Genomic DNA, 20,963 nt, shown 5'->3' with positions numbered 1-20,963 from the left:
TCATTGGAGCTTCAGTTTTAAAGTCACAGTGGCCATCTTTGCATGCACACACGTACAAACACACATGGGGGGGGAGGAGGGAGCCTAGGCTGCCTCTCCTCATAACAGTAACAACCCGTTTAAATATTTTTGAAGGGATTATTTAATTCAACCATCCAAGTATTCTGAAAATACTGGCTGAATGAAATCTGTCCACCTCTGACTTCCTTCTCTGACTACCAATCCCCCTAAAATTTGGAACTGCCACTGATTTCATTTAGCCAATATATCCTTCTTAAATCACTTTGAGGTTTAGGAGATTAAGAAAAAATCCTGTTCAGTTTGATGAGGTACATGTAGATACAGATAAAAAGGTAAAGGTTCTCCTTGCACATATGTGTTAGTCGTTCCCGACTCTAGGGGGCAGTGCTCATCTCCATTTCAAAGCCGAAGAGCCAGCGCTGTCCGATGACGTCTTTGTGGTCATGTGGCCGGCCTGACTAAACACCAAACGCTGTTACCTTCCCACAAAAGGTGGTTCCTATTTTTCTACTTGCATTTTTTATGTGCTTTCGAACTGCTAGGTTGGCAGAAGCTGGGACAAGTAACGGGAACTCACCCCGATACGCGGCACTAGGGATTTGAACCGCTGAACTGCCGACCTTTCGATCGACAAGCTCAGCATCTTAGCCACTGAGCCACCGCGTCCCTTGTAGATACAGATAGGCCTCCTTTAATGCCTGGTCAACGTCTGTAATAAAGATATTTGATTAACTCCGTTAATTGGGACTGGAAGCACTATTGTTCATGGGCATGGTTGTAAATTAAAAAGAAAAAAAAAACCACATGGCCATGCTATTTAGGGACAGCAGTTCCAGAAGTCCCAGTTGCCATTTTTAATCAAGGACTGCACAGGTCATTGAGTGAGGACCTCACATGACTGCACTTCCAACTTCCTACTGGCTTTTTCATTGTATTTGCTTGTGATTAGGACCACCTGTGTAGCTTCCTTTCCTTGAGGAGCCCAGAAACAGCACCTTGCCTACTTGGACGCTGAAAGTTGTCTCAGCCATCTTGATTTCTCCACCAGCAAATTAGCCCTTGTTCTTTATCTTCAACAGCAGCCAATATTTATCCCCGCAGGGCAATCTCTGCATTGTGATGCCAGCTGTCACTGAATTTCATGGAGTTCAAACAGTCTTCCAGAGGCTTTCTAGCTCATATAAACATCTCTCTGTTTTGTCTTGTTTTAAAACATGGAGCAATGATTTATCTTTGGAGCGTGTAGAAAGGCAAACATTTGATCAAATAAAGCATTTGAGGCAGAGTGCCTCTCTCGGAACATGTGTTAATTAGAACAATGCGTCTTTTGCCAAATGTTACAGCCTGCAACGCAAAGACTGCTGTTGAAAATCAAGTGTGGAGATTCTGATCCAACAGAATCATATGCACATAATTTGTCTAATGAATGTGTGCTAAGTCAAGCTGAAAGGAAAACAGGATTTTTTTTTTTCCATGATAGACTCCCTATAATAAGAGCACAGTTTTAGACGAATGCGTTCCCAGGATTCTTGGCCTCCTGTGACTTGTTTGTTTTTTGTTAAGTCAGATTCACACAACTGCTTCTAAAGCATATGTTCTAAGTGTTCTGATGCGATATAAAAATTGTCAGCCGAGATTGAATGCCAAGGTGATGTGGCTGTCGGATCTCTTGCTCCACAGTTACCCGGATGCCAATTTCCATTGTCACTCTAAGCATTTCTATCACCTCACGTCACAAGGAAGCAAGGCGCCACAAATTCCAGGAAAGCTGAAGCCACATGTGGCTGAACTGGTAGCCAGTTGTTTATTGCAGATGGAAGTAGTGGGGTATTTTGGCACATCAGAATCGCGACCTATTAAAAATAATATTAAGATGGGTTAGACTTCATAGTCAGGACCCAGACATAACCAGGTTTCAGTTAAGATGGCGGAAAGAGAGGGAGCTATTGGGCTGTCCTCATGAGTGTTTGTAGATGCTTGTGCATTGATTGTTTGGTTAAAGCACTTTCTTGGAAGGAGAGGACTGTTCAGAATGGAGGTTGGAAGCAGGCTGGATTAAACAGGAGTAGAGCATTCTGGAGAATGGCCATGCTTACTCCTTTACTACACTGCCCAGTTTATGGTGTTATGCAGTGTTTTTGCAGGCACATTTTGCAAACTGTGTTTGGTGTTGCCTTCTGGACCTGGCAGCATTTTTTTTTAAAAAAAATTGGGCTCCAGCTCCTGGTCTGTTTTCAAGAAAAGCAGGCTGTTTCATATTTTCAGAGGAGCAGACTGCTGCTAGATGCTTTTCGGGGAGTAGTTTTTGGTGGGTGCTGCTATTGGAGACTTTTTTTGCTACTGCTGGGGCTTCCATTGAGGCTGTACTACTAGAATCCTTCCCCATTGCTTGGTCTCTTCCTGTACATTTGTGCTTTTTTTTTTTTTTAATTTGATTTATATGCCGTCCTTCTCCGGAGACTCAGGGCGGCTTACAATGTGCTAAGCAATAGCCTTCATTCTTTTGTATATTTATACAAAGTCAGCTTATTGCCCCCACAACTGGGTCCTCAATTTACCTACCTTAGAAAGGATGGAAGGCTGAGTCAACCTTGAGCCTAGTAAGATTCGAACCTGCAGTAATTGCAGGCAGCTGATGTTAATAACAGGGTGCTTTAGACCACTGTACTACCAAGGCTCGCTAGCCTATAAATTGCCAGCCTTGTTGGCCATTGTGACTCAGGGATTTGAGTGGTAGCTGGGCAGGTAAGGGCTATAGTAAGATGCAGGATACTATGGGCCCCCTTTCCCCACAGAGGTCACCTTGCCTACCTTCTGGGTAGCCTTCTAGGAGTGTTGATCTGTATGAATATGTGGTAATGTGTGTGAGTGTGTGGTGGGGACTGGGTACCTTGATGGTACTGATTACTGGTGAAGCTATAGTACCTTTGAGTGCCCAGTTTCCCTCCCAAGAATGTCTAGTGAGGAAAATGGGAGGTTCTCAGTCCTTCATCTTGGTGGACTTAGTTTTAGAGATCCTGGTGGTGATGCATGGGAAGGAATGGTGGAAGACAGGGAGTAAGCCACTCTCAGAGAATGTGGAACCACTCCTTGAACTCTAATGCATCTGTAGACCTTTAGTGGCCCTGCCCACTTCTACTGAGTGCCAGGTCGGTCTGTAATAAGGTCTCCTTCATCAGCGATTTAATCATTGATGAGAGGGCAGACCTGGCATGTATTATTACTGAGACCTGACTAGGTCCAGGAATGGAAGGGTTAGCCCTTTCAGAAATATGCCAAGTGAGGTTTGGCATGTGGTATCAGCTGAGACAGGGGTGTGGATGTGGTGATTATCATCCAGTAATTCCTTCATAGTGTTGCACCAAGGTGGGATCTCAGGGATCAGTTTGGAGTGTAGCTGTTGTACCAGCCTTCCTTCTGCACAGTAATCTCCCTACTTGAACTCCTTGACTCCATTTCTGGGCTGGTAGTTGAGTTTCCCAGATTTATGGTTCTAGAGGACTTCAATCTGCCTTCTCTAGTAAAGTCTGAGCTGGCTCTGGAGTTCATGCCCAACATGATGACCATGGGCCTATCCTGGGTCATTCAGAGCCTGACATGGAACAGTGGTCATACTTGGATCAGGTGTTCCTGTCAGAGCAGTATGTCAACTCGCAAAGCATCCCTGACCTGCTCTTGAGTTGCCATAGGCCGGGGGAGATGGGAAACTGGCGAAATGGCAGAGCAGCCAAAGACAGATGCACATTCTACACTTATCTCTCTCAAGGCTGCATTCCAGGGTTACCTACAGCAGCCGAGGGGAGTGACCTCTACAACCCTTGAAATTGGTCCGTTGGCAAATGTGATTGATGACACACCCTGGGGGGGGAGGGGGGAAACAGATTCATAATTGGAGTGTAAATTACCTAGGGTCAGAGCTGGCTTCACTTGGGAACGTGCGGACATGAAGCTCCTAATAAATAACTGGATTTCTTTTGAAGCTTGGCTCGAGACTCATGATTTACTTAGGGCATCTGTCGGAACCCTGACACAGTGGCTATGTGATGTGAAATGGGCAAACTCTTGGTGTCTTCCTTGTTACAATCGGATCACCGCCTGATTTCCATGGGATTCTCTGGTGCCACCATCCACTGCAGGGAGGCAGAACCCATTAGATTGGTTTGTTCCTGAAACTGATGAACCCGGATGACATTTAGAGCTTTGCTGGCTGAGGAATTCTGGGAGTTGAAGTCCACGAGTCTTAAAGTTGCCAAGGTTTAGAGGGAGCTGAGTGTTTTTCCTGTTGGTCTGCTATATGATCCATCTGAAGCCTTGGTTGTCACTTGGAATAAGGGGGCAGTTGAGGCCTTGGATCAGATAATGCCCATGCGACCCCTCTCTTCTCGGAGATCCCACTACTCCCTCTGATTTACAAAGGAATTGACAGGAGAAGAGATGTCTAGAGCATTGCTAGTACTCAACTAGTGAAGGAATTTGCCCAGCATCTATTAGACAAAACTACTTTGATTATTTTTTTTGCTATTATTTATAAGAAGAATGTAGTATAAAGGTGTAAAAGGTAGAAGTTTTTTATTTCCAAAGAAAGGGGCCATAATCAGTGTAGCATTCTGCCACCTGCCGTTGTAAAATGAATTGGAGTACAACTTAGCTTTCCACTGATAAATAATTTTTCTGATGCTCCAGCAACAAAGAATGCTCGAGTATTACCCTATTTTTCAGAGTATAAGACACACCTTTCCCCCCCCTAAAAGGGGGTGAAAATTTAGGTGTATCTTATACACCGAATGTAGCCCCGCCTACCCACTGGCCCCCACCCTTTGGCCTCTACCTCACAGCAGTTACCTCCTTGCAAGCAAACAGCAAGAAGAAACAGCTCCTTTCAGCTTCAGCACAGCCTAATTAGCACAAGTTGATTGGATCGGCCTCCTGACTCTTAGCTGATTTGCTCTCAGCTGTTTTGCACAGGGCTCTGCTGCTTGCTGCAAAGAGGTAAATTGCTGGAGCAGATTTTTTTTTTCCTTGTACTATTCAAGCTGTGCTGAAAATGAAAATGAAAGTAAAGCAGGCTGTTTGCTGTTTGCGGCAACGAGGTAAAATTGCTGGGAGGCAGAAGCAGAGGGAGATTTCTTTTTCTTCTTTTCCTCACCAAAAAAGGTAGGTGTGTCTTATACTCCGAAAAATACGGTAATTACAGTAGTATATTGCCTAGAAGTAGTATTACTCTGTTTGGGGGTATCTATGTATGAAGACAGAAGAGGACATCTTCCACCATTGGTCCTCCTTCCTACCATTAATACTCTGGAAGGGCCAACATTTCATCACATTCAAGATTGCAGAATTAAGAACTGGCATCAAATATTTAGAGTACAGGAATGATAATTTTTAAAAACAAGAATATCCTGCAGAACATGATAGGCATTAGGAATAGTTATTTCAGCAGACTTGGCTCCACACAATTACCTGGCATCAGAAGCCTCATGTAACAGAGCTGCACAAAAACTTTAGTAAAAGTTTTAAGGGCCACTGCTAGGCAATGAGAGCCATGCTGGTCTGTAATGATAGATGCGGGATAAGACGTCATTGTCAGATCAGATATATAACTCTTTGGTCAATTAGGAGGCGTAATCTTCTTCCAAACTCAATGCATAAAACTCCTGACAGGAAATCCATAAAACCTGACCCTTTGACATCAAGTCCTTGATTGTTAGGTTGGAGAAAGCTTTGCAGCAGTAAATCAGCTACAAGATTAATGTCATTTTTATTGGCACAGGCCTATTCTTACATGCCTTGACAAAGTGACATCTTTGTAAGTTGTTTGAGAAATTCCAGCAACCAATCCAAGCCCTATAATATGAGGTTTGGGTTGTGGCATCGTACATGCTAGACAGAGGGGAACAACTGAAAATAGAATTCTATTATAAATATTCTGAAATTGTTGGCTGATGTCAAATGGTTTTATTTATTAAGAATTTGACTTTAGCCTGTTCAACCTTATCTTCAAAATACTTAAAAGTATATGCATGGAGCAAGGGTTGCAAGAGAAAGGAACCTAAAAAATCAGTTGCTCTTCATTACATGTGCAGGTTTCATTATTGTCTCCCTAGATGAGTGATGGCTAACCTTTCTGCTGTTGCGTGCCAAAAGCGGGGAGAGCATGGGGGGGTCGCGCGCATGCATGCCCACACCCATAAGTCAATGCTCCCCTGTGCATGCACATGCAACCCTCCTGTACTCCCCCCGTTTTTGGCATGCAATGGCAAAAAGGTTACCGTTGGGCACAGTAGGCCCATTTTTTCGCCCTCCCCAGACTCCAGAGGCTTTCTTGGAGCCCGGGGAGGCCGAAAACGGCCAATTTCCTGACTTCTGGTGGACCCGGAAGACCCTAAAATTAGCTGGCCGGGTCATTCAGATATGTGCCCACAGATACAGCTCCACGTGCCACCTGTGGCACACATGCCATAGGTTCGCCATCACGGCCCTAGATTATACTCAAGATTTAACAAATGTTTCAAGAACATAGTCTCTGTTTAAGTGCATGGCACATGTTTGAAGTTCTGTGCTGTATACTAACCTCTACCTATCAGCCTGTGCCTTGGATCGTTCAACAGTTGTCTCTGAATGGCGTCTCTGGTTCAGAAGTGGGTTTCAGCAGGTTCTGACCAGTTCTGGAGAACCAGTAGTGGAAATTTTGAGTAGTTTGGAGAACCGGTAGTAAAAATTCTGACTGGCCCCACCCCCATCTATTCTCTGCCTCCCAAGTCCCAGCTGATTGGGAGGAAATGGAGATTTTATAGTATCCTTCCCCTGGAGTGGGGTGGAAATGGAGATTTTACAGTATCCTTCCCCTGCCACGCCCACCAAGCCACGCCCACCATGCCATGCCACGCCCACAGAACCGGTAGTAAAAAAATTTGAAACCCACTACTGCTCTGGTTCCTGTCATTCCCCCCTCCCTATCTTCCCATTCCCCCTCCACACATTTTATGGCAGGCTGCCATCGAAGCGAAGCAGGGCTGAAGCAGTTTGATGACAGATCTGTTGTGGTCTGCCAGCAGCCTGTGGAGCTGGCAGCAGAGTCGGACAGTGAGGAGGCTGGGGAGGAACATAGGCCAGTCCTGGAGTCTGGGGAAGGCCCGGACGAGGGCTCTGCGTCGGAGGCAGAGATGGGGCCAGGGCCATCTGGAAGTGATGCGCGGACTCCAGAGTCTCCAGAGTCGGACAGCAGAGAAGCAGAGGAACAGAAGGAGCCTGTTCCTAGTGCGCGCATGCGCAGAGCTGCCAGAAAGCACGAACAGTTAAAACAAAAGGGACGACTCGGGGAGTAAGGCCTGAAGATGATTAGCCCCTCCCATAAGGCTTAAAAGAAGAGCAAAGGCACGTGGGCACTTCACAGGAAAGCAACGTTGTTAATTCTGTTCCCAGTCAGCATCTCTGTTTGATTCTGGAATCCATGTGGCTTTGCCAAGTAGGTCTTCGGCAGAGTGTCAAGGGAGATGAAGGTTGGTGATTATCCCGAAGGACTTCCCCTGAAGGACTTTTTGCAAGTAATTGGGACTCAGCTGTGAATGAACGTAATTCACAGCTGTTGCAATAAAAGAGGTTTTTGGGACTACTCGTGTGTTTTAATGACTCAGAAAGCCTAGGTCACAACAAGATCTGACACACATACTGGAAAGAAACATAGTTGGCTGGGGAATTCTGGGAGTTAAAGTCCACACATCTTTAAAGTTGCCAAGGTTGAGAAACACTGTAAAGAATCCATCTGTTGAAGTGAGCTTTGGATCGTGAATGTGGATATGCCAATGGGTATTTTTAGTCTCCAAAGCATTATAAGACTGTTGGTTGGCTTCCTGTCAAATCAACTCCCAGAAAGATTGAATATGCCCTGATGTAGGCACTCATTAACTAAAAATGAAATCTAATGACAGAGTGGATTAGACCGTGTTTGCTAATTGACCTCCACTTACATGTTTTTTGTAAAAAAAAAAAAAAAAAAAAAAGCCCGAGTCAGGCATTTTTACAGAGGTTGTCATTGTCTCATTTGTCCAAATAAAATCCTTCCTCTATTTAAAGCAACAAGAGGTTCAGTGCAAACTGCACTAATGCCAGAATTTCATTTCAGACTGTTTTCTGAGCTTTTGGTTTGCTTTGCCTTATTTTCGTATTTACTAAAGATAAAGAAAAAAAGCCCATGGATATAAGCTGTAGAATAAATTATTCCTGAGTGTTGAAATACTTTGGGCAGCATGCATGAATAATTTCTTATTGTTTGCATTCTGCCTTATGGGTGTAATGAGACTGCCTGCTGTTTTTTTGCTAAAGTTTCTATTAGTGCAGAACAAATATATTAATATGTTCCTGCTATCTCTTGAAATATTTAATCTGGGGGAGAAATCCTAGAAATTACAGTTCTATGTGCTTTATCTCTCAACAAAATGCACTGATTAAATTATGACTCGCTTCTGATTAAACATGCCTAGGATCGAGCTGTCCAATTATGAAGACTTTTTAAGGCTTTAAAATATAGGACATGGATTCCAACAAATTGATTTATTTCATCCTTCTCCCAGTTGCTAATTATACTGTAGATATTACAGGCATACGTTGGACACACTTTCAGAATGCCTCCAAAGGTTGCCAGGTAATTATCATTTTCAATAGTGCAAAAGAAGAAAATAATTAAATACATAGGGAATAGTCACAATAATTTAATTCAAATTATTATTAAATTAAATCTAACATAGTTCTTGGCCTTCTTGCTGTAGGGTATCTGTTGTAGGGCGGGATGTGGGTGTGTCAAAAAGGCAATATGTTGGCCATAATGGAATCCCTACCTTTCTCACATGTCATCTCAGCTGCTTAGTACTGTTCTTTCTTGCTGGTTTCATATCACCCTAGTAATAGATGGGAGCTTGGATGTTCTCAAGCTTTCTTGGATGGTCTGGTTCCTCACTGTAGTAACAATGAGTCTGCTTATAGCAAGGAAGTACAAAGGCTGACATTGTGGTATAAGGAATATAATCTTACACTTAATACCAAAAAAGCTAAAGAACTTATAATTGACTTCAGGAGGAAGAGAGATGTTCAGTTACCATTGTACATAAATGGTGAGGAGATGGAGAGGGTTGGTAGTTTTAAATTTCTGGGCCTTTATATCTCGGAGGACCTCTCATGGACTATGAATGTTAACATGCTTGTGAAGAAGGCACAGAAGAAGTTGTACTTCCTGAGAATGCTCAGGAAGATAAATCTTATCTCAGCATCTACTTCTGTCCTACTATAACAGCACCATTGAGAGTGTCCTGACATACGGCATTCTTGCATGGTATGGGAGCAGCTCTGCAGTGGATAAAAAAGCTCTACAGAGAATTGTTAAAACTGCCCAGAATATCATCGGGCTCCAGCTACCAGCCCTGGACGACATCTTTGAATCTCGCTGTTTGAGGAGGTTGCATAACATTCTCAGAGACTCTTCCCATCCTGCTTACAATCTTTTTGGACTGTTGCCTTCTGGCAGAAGATACAGAACAATTAAAACTCGGACCACACGTTTTCTGAATAGTTTTTATCCCAGAGCTATATTTGCACTCAACAATGAACTAAAGGGCCACCATCAGTGAGCTGTTGGACAGCATTACTTGGTCTGTTGTGTGGATGTTTGGGTGGTTTAGGGGTGGGGAATTTGTGGAGGGTGGGGGGGGGTGTTTGGGGATTGTCATGTATGTTGGACCTGGTCTTTGGGTGTTAAGTGAATTTTGTTGTATGAGTATACTGTGTATACACATACAATGACAATAAAGTTGTTGTTGTTGTTATTTAAAGAAAAGACTGAACAGCCACCTGTCTGAAATGATATAAGGTCTCCTGCTTGGATAGAATACCTTCCAGCTCTATTCTGATTGATTGGTCTCTAGAAGTCAAAAATAATTTGATGGCTCATAATCAGTCAATCTGCTATCTTGCTGAAAAGAGTTTTCATCGGACCTGAGACCTACTGCATGGACACAGCTGGAATGCTCTTGCCTTCCTTGCCTGGTGTTGTGAAATTGTCAAAGTTATTTCACGTTATTTATTTTCCTGTGAATTACATATTAATGTGTTTTACCTCACCTTATCCAAAAGTTTCACAGGCATTGAAATAAGAATGCAATTGCTCACTTGGCAGAATCTTTTTTTGTCATTAAACAAGTTCCAAAGTTTGTTGTTCCAAACCAAAAGTAGTAACTGAGCATTCTAAAGGGTTCTTTAAATTAATTTGTATTTAAATTCTAAATACACAATCTAGGCACAATCTCAGCTGAGCAGTTCTTTTGATTTAGAGCTTTAGAGCTCAGATTCTGAGCCATGATGATCACCTAAATTTGGGCCTCGTTTCTTTCAGGATCTAAGGGCTGATACCCCACTTGGTGATCTGTGGCATCATGACTTTTGGGGGAATAAACTCAGTAGCAATACAAGCCACAAATCTTACCGACCGCTTACTGTATTCACTTTCAGGTGAGACATTTTAGGCTACCTTAAGATTGCTTTCTTTTGGGGGATGGGGTCATTAATGGGGATAAAATTCATTGAGATGCTGTCTATTTAGTGAAATAAAGTGTCATTTAGTATTGTAAATATAGATTGATTTTCCCATCTGGATGCATAATCTGTTGGTGGATTATAATATGTGACAATTATTTTGGGTTCTTCAACCATGGACATCTTCGTATAGAATAACTTCTCCTGTTACAGACAGTTAGAAACATCTCATAAGTAAAATGTGGGCCTCATTTCTAGATCACTAAGAACCCTGAACATATACTGTGTTTGCTTCCACAAACATATTAGCAACATTTTAAGACAACATGTAGTTTCATTGGTGCTTGCCTTGTTCTCTTGGCTGGAAGGCTGCCATTGTGTTATGGTTCTCATTAAAATATATGGTCCACTATAGTACACTCGCTCTCACATCCACATACTCAGAACCTCTTAAGGAAGAAGTGAGTAATCTCCAACCTTCCTTCACAAGCCCATGGATTGGTGTTAGTGGGATAAATCCCAATGTAAGCATCTAACAAGGAAAGGCTATTTATTTATTTATAAACATAAGCAAATAAATAAAGTGGCATTTCCACTCGATGTGCCATATTGCTATATATTGGATGGGTGCAAGATTTCCAGTCCTACTCGGAGTTGCCAAGGATTAAACCTGGGAGCTTTGTGGCATGCAGGACACATGATGTACCATTTACATATTCAGTTGGCTTTAAAATCATTCTTCTTGATTGCTACTAATTTAATGTTGCCCTGGTACTAACAGAGGTTCAGAAACTGTCCTGGAACTCAGGTTGAATCACTGGGGAAGACCAAAAGAAAAGGAGAAAACACTTGAAAAAGAAGAAAGGACCAAAAACTCTAAAAAGAATCTTCTATTTCTAGGTTGAGAAGAACCTATTTCCTATTGCTGATGCTTCAGATACAGGAGCGCTAGTTGCTATGCCAAGTGTTAAGTTGCCTGCCTTTCGCATCCCTGTTTGTCACTTCCCTTCAATATCTCCTCTGTACTAAGTTACACAGGCACTGCCATCTCTGTGCATATACATAAAGCACACGTTTGGATTATTTTAACATATTCTAATTTCATTTGTTCCTGTTTTTAACTTCACTGTTCTCTTTTTGTCTTCCCTTGTATAGGATTAATTACCTTTTAGCTGGAGGCTTCCACCCATTGGGCTTTCATATCATCAATATAATACTCCATTGTATTATTTCTGTCTTAATTGTTGATGTCTTCTCAATATTATTGGGTGGGCTGCACTACACCAATAAAGGAAGAAGGCTCAACTTTGTCCCCAAATCCTCCTTCCTAGCGGCTTTGCTGTTTGCTGTACATCCTGTGCACACTGAATGTGTAAGTACCTAATGACTCGGGTGTTAAGAAGTGCTCAGAAACGTTAGGGTTCCATCATCTAATCTTTTGTATTCCTGCCAGTTACCTGTCTTGTATGCACTCCTCTGTTTGTGTGTCTGTATATAACAGGGGTCCTCAAACTAATGGCCCGCCGAAGCCATTAATCCAGCCCACACAAGACCACAAGATTTCCCCGCCTACATCGCCCCACCTACCCGCTGGCCCCCACCCACCTTCTGGAGGCCAGGGAGGCCAAAAATGGAACGTGCGGAAGCCTCTGGAGGCTAAAAATGGGCCAGTTCTTTGCCTCCCCGGCCTTCAGAAAGAGAAAGACACACAGACACACATACACACACACACAAACAGAAGTCCCTCATACACACCCCAAGGCTAACCTGCTTTCCACCCTCAGGAGCATAACAAATTAAAGTTTAATTTGTGTGTATTGTTTGGACTGCTAAATTGGCCATGCCCACCAAGTCACATGACCACCTAGCCACGCCCACCCAGCTGGTCTAGCCCCCGAACAGTCTGAGGGACCGTGAATTGGCCCCCTGCTTAAAAAATTTGAGGACCCCTGGTATACAACATACCTGATTTTATGTTGCAACTTCTCTTTGCTTGTCTGTCCTTTGCATTGACATCTCTGGTATATTACTAATCCCTCAGAGAGATTTTGGTTTCAAAAGATGCCGATAATTTATATACTTATTTATTTTTAAAGTGTATCTTGATTGGCATAAAGACCGCATGGTGTATCCATAATTGGGGAGATCGATGATAGCATTTTGCTAGGAGAAAGTGTAAGTACTTGTATGGCAGAATCCCTAGTTTTTATTAATCCTTGGTAGTCAATATCCTACCGAAACACCCACAAAATGTGCTGCATTAGATATATCCAATGTCTTTCTTGAAACAAATTTCTCAAGAGCAGTTCATATGATCTATCTTAGACAGAAGCAGACTCTTGTGATCTGTTTCTTTAAAGGGTTCTCTGAGGAAAAGCACTATGGTATTCAGATTTTAACACTGGGATACACTGTTATCCTCATATGAAGCCATCCATGCATTTCTGAACAGAGACTTAATCTGATGCCATGATTCAGTTGTTAGTTGAGTCGTCTTTGGATGGTGACAGTTGTTTATACTAAGCAATATTTGGGGCTGATTTCACATTTGGAACATGCCAATGAAGATAGGTGTTTCCATAAAACTGAGGTAAGGTAGGGAGCCACAGGTGTCTGGTTATGTTGATGTGTCGAGACGCCATTTTGTCTATCCCTGCTTATCCTATCAGCCAGTTAACAGATGCTTTGGGGCTTTACGTTTGAATCTATCTTGAAGTAATAATAAATTTCAACATTTTACATATGATCTAATCTTATCTGTGACTGCCACATTCAAATGTGGAGCAATGTCTTGCCATGAAATGGTTTGTTTTGATTTTTTTTTAATAACAACTACAACAACTGAACTCCTTTGGTTCCGCTCAAAGGAGTTGGTAGAGTGTGGCTCTCTTATTTAAGAAAGCGCTGTGATTCTGAAATCTGCAATTCTTGGGTGTGCAGATCGGATAAAGATTCAGCAGTTAACACATGATCCCTCAGTCAGTGTGGGAGGTCAAGGAGAGTTACTGCAAGAGTAAAATCAGAGAGAGATAACTAAGAGGGTGCATTTGTTCTTGAGGCCAGTGGTGGGTTGCTACCAGTTCGCCCTGGATCTGGCAAACCGGTAGCGGCGGCGGCAGAAGGCTCCGCCCACCTGCCTAGACGTCTCTGGTACTGGTAGTGACCAAAATTGAAAGCCACAACTGCTTGAGGCTACATGTAAGGCCCATACATATTAGTAGCACGCTACATAGTTTGGGTGGTAGACCTGTGCTTTTTTGATTTTTGCAAGATTCCATTTTTCCTTGGAATTAGATTGGTCATTTGATGATTTTACAAAGATATACATGAAGAGGGGGAAATATTCACAGACATTGAGGTCTCCTGAATGCTCCCTCATGTCTTCCAGGCTGTTTCTCAAAAGTATAGGAAATGATCAAAGAAGGGTGGGTTGTGACTCAAAGAAGTTCCAGTCTTCCAGTGAACCTGAAAGTTACCCCATCTCTGAGCTCATGATTTCCTCCCTGGTGTATTTTGAAGGGAAAACATCATGGCTTCTCTTCTCAGAATATTGTCTGATGGCTGACTATAGTCAGGCTACACAATTCAATTGTCCATGCCATGTGATTGCTTAAATGGCTCTAAGTTATTTCATGCTGTTATTTGTTGATATTGCCATGGGCACTAGAAAATAGTTTTAAAGGGGATGTGGGATAGGTTTTCTAGAAAAAAAAATGTCCTATGAAAAATTGTGGTAAGTTGCTATGGTTATTTTGCCACCCATTGGAAACCCATTTACTACTCAAAGACATTCTGATGTCCTTGAGTAGCCTTCCAGAACTTTGATCCCCACCCTCTCCCAAGCTGGAAGAGAACTTTTGGGAGCTGAAGAATACATATTTGGATATTACCCCAGTTGGAATAAACGATCTTATTATCTCACTTATTCTAAGAGCAAATTTCTGCAAAGGTAGGAAGTTAGGCTACATGGTCTCTAAGATATCTTCTAGCCCTTTTATTCTGTGAATCTGAGTTTGGTGTTCAAAAACTGCAGGTAGTCCTTGGCGTACGACCACAATGGAGCCCAAAATTTATATTGTTAAGTGAGACATGTCTTAAGTAAGTTTTGCCTCATTTTATGACCTTTCTTGCCACAATTGTTAAGTGAATCACTGTGGTTGATAAGTTAGTAACCCAGTTGTTAAGCGAATCTGGTTTCCCTATTGACTTTGCTTGTCAGAAGGTCGCAAAAAGGGATCATGTACCTTGGGACACAGCAATGGTCATAAGTATGAACTAGTTGCCAAGCATCTGAATTTTGATCAGGTGACCATGGGGATGCTACAAAGGTCGTAAGTGTGAAAAATGGTCAAAAGTCACTTTTTTCTAGTGCCATTGTAACTTTGAATGGTCACTATATGAACTGTGGTAAGTCGAGGAGTACTTATAATTTAAAAGACTGTTGCTGTCTGAGTGGTGGGTAAGAGGCTCATTTACTAACCCTGAAATCTTCTTCCTTTCCATTTTAAGATTGCAGGGATCGTTGGCAGAGCAGACCTCTTGTGTGCCCTATTTTTTCTGTTATCTTTTCTTGGCTACTGCAAGGCGTTTAAAGAGAGTAAGTACTTTCCTCCTGAATGTTTTTGGGTAGGCTATGCCATTTGACGAAAAGCATGAACAGAATACCTGAGTTTGAAAACTAGGGAATGTTTTCTTTTCAGAAATCAGCATGTCCAAAGTGTCACTTTGTCTATCTCAGGGGTGTGAAACTCAAGGCCTGCAGTCCAGATCTGGCCCACGGGATGCTTAAATATGGCTTGTGCGGTCGCTATGGAAACAACGAAGGACCAGCCTGCGGTGCGACTGCCAGCAAAAACGGAGCTTGGGTGGTGCACGCAGCCCCCCCTGAGCTCCGCTTTTGCTGGCAGAGGGCTGCAGGAAGCCATTGCAGTTGAAAACAAAGCCTGGGGGATGGCGTGTGTGACCCCTTGACCTCTGCTTTTGCTGGCAGAGGGTAGTTGAAAATGCCACCCCACCCCCCAAGCTCCGTTTTCACTGGCAGAGCGCTCAGGCCACCATAGACACCCCCAACACTAGTGACATCAAGCTGGCCATGCCTACCCTGGTCACGCCCACTCCAGTCCCCAAGGTGAAACACAGCCCTGATGCAGCCCTCAATGAAATCGAGTTTGATACCCCAACTCACCTGCAAATGAGTTAACAGTATTTTAATTAGTGGTACCCTTAATTTTTCAATGACTGATTGGAAAAATCTTGGAAATTTGGGCAACAAAGAGCCAAAATAAATTTGCACTATTATGCATAGAAATTATATCTGATTTTTTAGAACTTCTGTAATTAAAACATTTCCTTTGTTTGGAGAAAGCTTCCATTTTGTTTTGTTTTCACCTCTGAGTCAATTTAAACTCCTTGTAATTGTTACATTGCCATCTTTTGAGCAAGCTCATGGAAATATTTTACCATTTCTTTCTTGTGGATCTTTCTTTTTTTAATTTCCAGTCTAGCATACAGCCCTGGAATGTCAACAGATGTTAACCAGATCACTTAGTTTCCAAACAGACAAAACCAACCACTTCTCCATGCTGATACTGTTTTAAAGAAGCTAATTAACTCTAGGAATACTGTGTGGACATGCCTTTAGATGAGGGTCCAATTTTAGCAACTTTAAGACTTGTGGACTTAATTCCCTATGATGGCTGGGATATTCTGGGAGTTGAAGTCCACAAGTCATAAAGTTGCCAAGATTGGACATCCCTGCTTTGGACTTCCATATATATCATCAGTAGCATGCATTTTATGTACCCATATATTGTATGGTGTACATATGATATTGTGTATAAATATTTGGTTAAGATGTCTTAGGCTTCTTTGATCGAAAGGTCGGCAGTTCAGTGGTTCGAATCCCTAGTACCGCATAACGGGGTGAGCTCCCGTTACTTGTCCCAGCTTCTGTCAACCTAGCAGTTCGAAAGCACGGAAAAAATGCAAGTAGAAAAATAGGGATGAACTTTGGTGGGAAGGTAACAGCATCCCGGGCGCCTTTGGCATTTAGTCATGCCAGCCACATGACCACAGAGACGTCTTCGGACAGTGCTGGCTCTTTGGCTTTGAAACGGAGATGAGCACCGCCCCCTAGAGTTGGGAATGACTAACACATATGTTTACCTTTTACCTTATCCTGTGTTTTCTGACTCATCTCCTTGCCTAGAAAATAAATGTTGGGTTCAGACTTGATGCTAGGAGAGACAGGAATCCCCAGGGTCAAACTCAAGGCACAGGGGCCAAATCCAGCCCACAGAGTGCTTAGATCTCGCCCTAGAAACAGCAAAGAGCGGCCCGCAGTGCCTCTGCCAGCGAAAATGGAGCTGGGGAGGGCCCGCGCATGGCCCTCCTGAGCTCCATATTCACTGATAGAAGGCAGCAGGAGGCCATCGCAGCTGAGAGCACTCGGGCCAGGAGAGCCCTCGGGCCACCACAGATGCCCCCGACATGAGTGACGTCAAGCTGGCCACGCCCACCCTGGCCTCCAAGGTCAAACACAACCCTGATGAGGCTCTCAACAAAATCGAGTGACACCCCTGCCCTAGGGTGTTTGCTACCTCTTTTATTATTCGGGGGAAGGAGGGCCACCCAGTCTCTTCTGTCCAGTTTTTAACACGGCAATTAGACTTCAGCTGTAGTTAGTACTAATGCTTAAGCCAGACCAAACCAGCCTTTGATGTCTTCCTCAGCCTCTTTCCCTCACCTGTGCAAACAAAAGACAAAGCCAGCAGCGTTTTAAACACTGATGCTAGCACAGGAAGCTGTGACTGTGATAGCTCCCTCTAGCAATCAAAAATAATGCTGCCCTTTCCCCCCACACACACCTTTTTCAAACAGAGGGAAGAAACTACTTGCTTCAGTTTTGTGGTTCCAAAGGGGGGGAAAAAGGATGCAGCATTATTTTCATCAGGAGGAGCTAGGCTACCCAAACTTCCAATCTATAGTGCTTGCTAATGATGAAGAAAATAGCTGCAGGGTTTTCTTTCATTCTTTTTTCATTGTTGTTATCACATGGCCCAAATGGTAACATCTTAAAACAACATATTATTATAAAAATGACACAGGGGTGAAATGCTACCGGTTCGCACCAGTTTGGGCAAACCGGTAGTAAAAAAATGCTACCGGTTCCTCCAAACCGGTATTTCCGACGATCAGCTGTGCCACACGATTTATATCGATTTATAAATCGATATAATATTCGCTATTTATATTCGCTAGAAATATAGCTATTTATATTCTCTAGAAAGCAGGAAATCCTGCTTTCTAGCAAAGCTGTTCCCCACCATCGCTCTTCTACTTCCTTCTTAAGCCTTCTTTTTCCATGTAAAGCACGCGTTTGGTGTGTACTGTATGTACTGTGCATACGCGTGCAGTATGCATTTGGTGTGCACTGCATGCATGCAGCATGCATTTGGTGTGCATTGTGCATGCGCGTGAGCAGCGTGCATTTGGTGCACATGTGCAGCATGTGTTTGGTGCACACCACGCATCCGTGGGTAGCGAACCGGTGGCAAACCGCAGACGATTTCACCACTGAAATGACATTAAAATGGAATGAAAAATCGAAGTGATACATGAATGATCACATTTTTTTACCATGATCCTTAACACACTGGTAAAGATCAGATTGGTCCTCGTGTGATCCTCTCTTTCTGGTTACCTTATTGTCAAGCCAGGAAGATTTTAAAACAATGATTTAAAAAGATTTTAAAAAATGATTTTAAACAAAATCTAACTCTTTTTAAAAAACAACAAATACAATACAGGTAGTCCTCAATTTACAATCACACTTAAGACCAGAATTTATGTTGTTAAACAAAGATGGTTGTTCAATGAGTCTCACCCAATTTTATGACCTTTTTGTCCTGATTATTAAGCAAATCGATGGAATCGTTAAGTGAATTGGGGGGTCGTGATGAGAATTCAGCAAATGGGGACGCTGCAACTGTCATAAAGACATGCCAGTTGCCAAGCATCTTAATTTTTTGATCATGTGACTGGGGATGCTGCAACACTTGTAAGTCACTTTTTTCATGGCAGTTGTAGCTTTGAATGGTTGCTATGTGGATGGTTGTAAATTGAGGACTACCTGTTTTGAAGTCTATTTAGGCTGCAAGAGCTTTTCAAAGCATTTTTTTAAAAGCCTCTCTGACGATACCAGCTGAGTTGTCTGATCATCAGATATTTTTTTAAAAGCCTAACTGACAATCAGACAACTCATCTGGGATTGTCAAAGAGGCTTTTTAAAAAATGCTTTGAAAAGTCTCTCTGACGATCAGGCAACTCAGCTGGGATCGTCAGAGAAACTTTTAAAGCATTTTTTTCTGCAACCTCTTCAGCGGAAGAGGTGGTTAAAAAAATGCTTTGAAAAGGCTCTGACAATCCCAGCTGTGTTGCCTGATCGGCAGAGGCTTTTCAAAGCATTTTTTTAACCACCTTTTCAGCGGAAGGGGTTGCAGAAAAAAATGCTTTAAAAGTTTCTCTGACGATCCCAGCTGAGCCATGCAATCATCAGAGGCTTTTTTTTTTTACTTTTAAAAGCATTTTTTCGGCGGAAGAATTTGTAGAAAAAATGCTTTTAAAAGTTTAAAAAAAAAAAAAAAGCCTCTGATGATCGTGCGGCTCAGCTAGGCATGATGGACGGGGGAGGGAAACCCGCAGGGATTTTTGCTACTGGTTCTTCGAACCACCTGCCGCCATCGCTACCGGATCGGGGGATCCGGTCCGAACCAGGAGCGTTTCACCCCTGGTTCAAAGCTACAACGGCACTGAAAAAAGTGACCTAGGACTTTTTTTCACACTTACAATACCCCATAGTCACGGGATCAAAATTCAAATGCTTGGCAACTGACTCATATTTATGATGGTTGCAATGTCCCGGGGTCATGTGATCACCTTTTGTGACCTTCCTGAGAGCAAAGTCAATGGGGAAACCAGATTCATTTAATAACTGTGTTACTAACTTAACAACTGCAATGATTCGCTTAACAATAGTGGCACAAAAGGTCACAAAATGGGGTAAAATTCACTTAAAAAATGTTTCATTTAGCTACAAAAAAAGTGTGGGTTCAATTAGGGTCGTATGGGGAGGACTACCTGTAGGCCTCTGTCTCAGGACAACTTCATTGAAACTTAAAGTGAATGTATAAATTTCACAATCTTACAGTATGAATATAATCAAATTATATAAGCTAGATTCTCTTCTATAAAATGACAGAAGCACTTGTGGGCATTGTATCTTTTGGAACAGGAATCAAAATGCTTGCTGCAAATCTTTGGCATACATTAAGCTTGTGACCATCTGCTGAGGGTGGCAGAATGCCTTCCCACAATATGGTGTACCAGTTTAAACTAGGTTCAGGTGCCAACCACAAATGAGTTCCATTCTCTGACAGGAGATCATGGTGGGAGAAACAGCATAGTTGTAGAATGTGTGCTTCATTAAACTGATTAACACACTTGGCATGTGTGTATCTTTGGAGTCATAATTGGCACTTTTTTTTTGTTGCTTTACTTTTTCGAAAATTGAGATGCAAAAGCTACGTTTATTGTTTTGAGTGCTGCAACATATATCTTGGTTTTTATAGAATATCCTCGCAATGAAAATATTACAGGTTATTGGATTGGATTATGACTGATATCGATTGATTTAAAAAGCAAAATGTCTTCAGTCTTAGCCATAAGGGCATCCGGGTTCTGTGATAGCGTGGAGCAGGCAGGCAGGTCCTAGGAGCAAAGATCTGAAAAAAGAAATGCTTGTATTTCTCATGAATTGCTCTCTGAAAGTATATCTATTTTGCATGAGCTAAAAGGGTTAGGGCCAGTGGTGGGTTCTAACCGGCTTTACTACCGGTTCTCTTCGTGCACACGCTTCACGCGTGATCGCCTCTTCGTGCAAGCGCGTTACGAATCTGCCCAGCTGAGGTGTGGCAATCCACTCTGCCTCATCTATCAGCTGGGCTAAGAAAGAAGAAATAAAAGGTAGGAATAACCCGGGGGCGGGCAGGAGGGCCCAGCTCCCGGACAAAGAGAACCAGTTCGGTGATGTCATATTGTCACCACGAACCGGGCCGAACTGGGAGAAACCCACCACTGGTTAGGGCAATGGAATTATCTAGACCTTACATCTATTGAGGTCCAACATATTGGTTTAGGATCAATGTATTCTCACTTTCTTTCTTTCTTACTTATTAAGATGGTGGTAAGTGAAGATAGTTCAAGTGGATTTGCTTAGGAAGGCAGTTCAGAATTTAGAAATCCATTCTGCAGAAGTAGCCAAGTCAGGGACAATGGCTGTTTTTAAAAGAAATTTTAAATTTTAGAAGGAGCCAACATGATGTCTACTTGGGTCCAGAATATTAAGCACATGACGAGAAAAC

The 20,963-nt window shown here is 42.6% G+C and overlaps 1 protein-coding gene across 3 annotated transcripts in view; it reads left to right on the top strand.

The window, feature by feature from the left end:
* TMTC4 (transmembrane O-mannosyltransferase targeting cadherins 4) overlaps positions 1–20,963 on the top strand; it is a 90,421-nt gene that overhangs the window by 12,468 nt on the left and 56,990 nt on the right. For 2 of the 3 annotated variants that reach the window (XM_087871519.1, XM_034418214.3), the window contains exons 3-5: positions 10,403–10,518; positions 11,698–11,914; positions 15,052–15,139. In XM_087871519.1, coding sequence (XP_087727645.1) covers positions 10,403–10,518; positions 11,698–11,914; positions 15,052–15,139 — 421 coding nt within the window. The remainder of the gene's footprint in view (positions 1–10,402; positions 10,519–11,697; positions 11,915–15,051; positions 15,140–20,963) is intronic. The other variant, XM_060686584.2, reaches the window with a different exon arrangement.

Source organism: Pantherophis guttatus, chromosome 5 (genome assembly GCF_059756535.1).
Source record: "Pantherophis guttatus breed Tessera chromosome 5, ASM5975653v1, whole genome shotgun sequence".
Lineage (NCBI taxonomy): Eukaryota > Metazoa > Chordata > Lepidosauria > Squamata > Colubridae > Pantherophis > Pantherophis guttatus.
The sequence above is the reverse complement of the archived record's forward strand: the minus strand, read 5'-3'. Positions and strand labels throughout refer to the sequence as shown.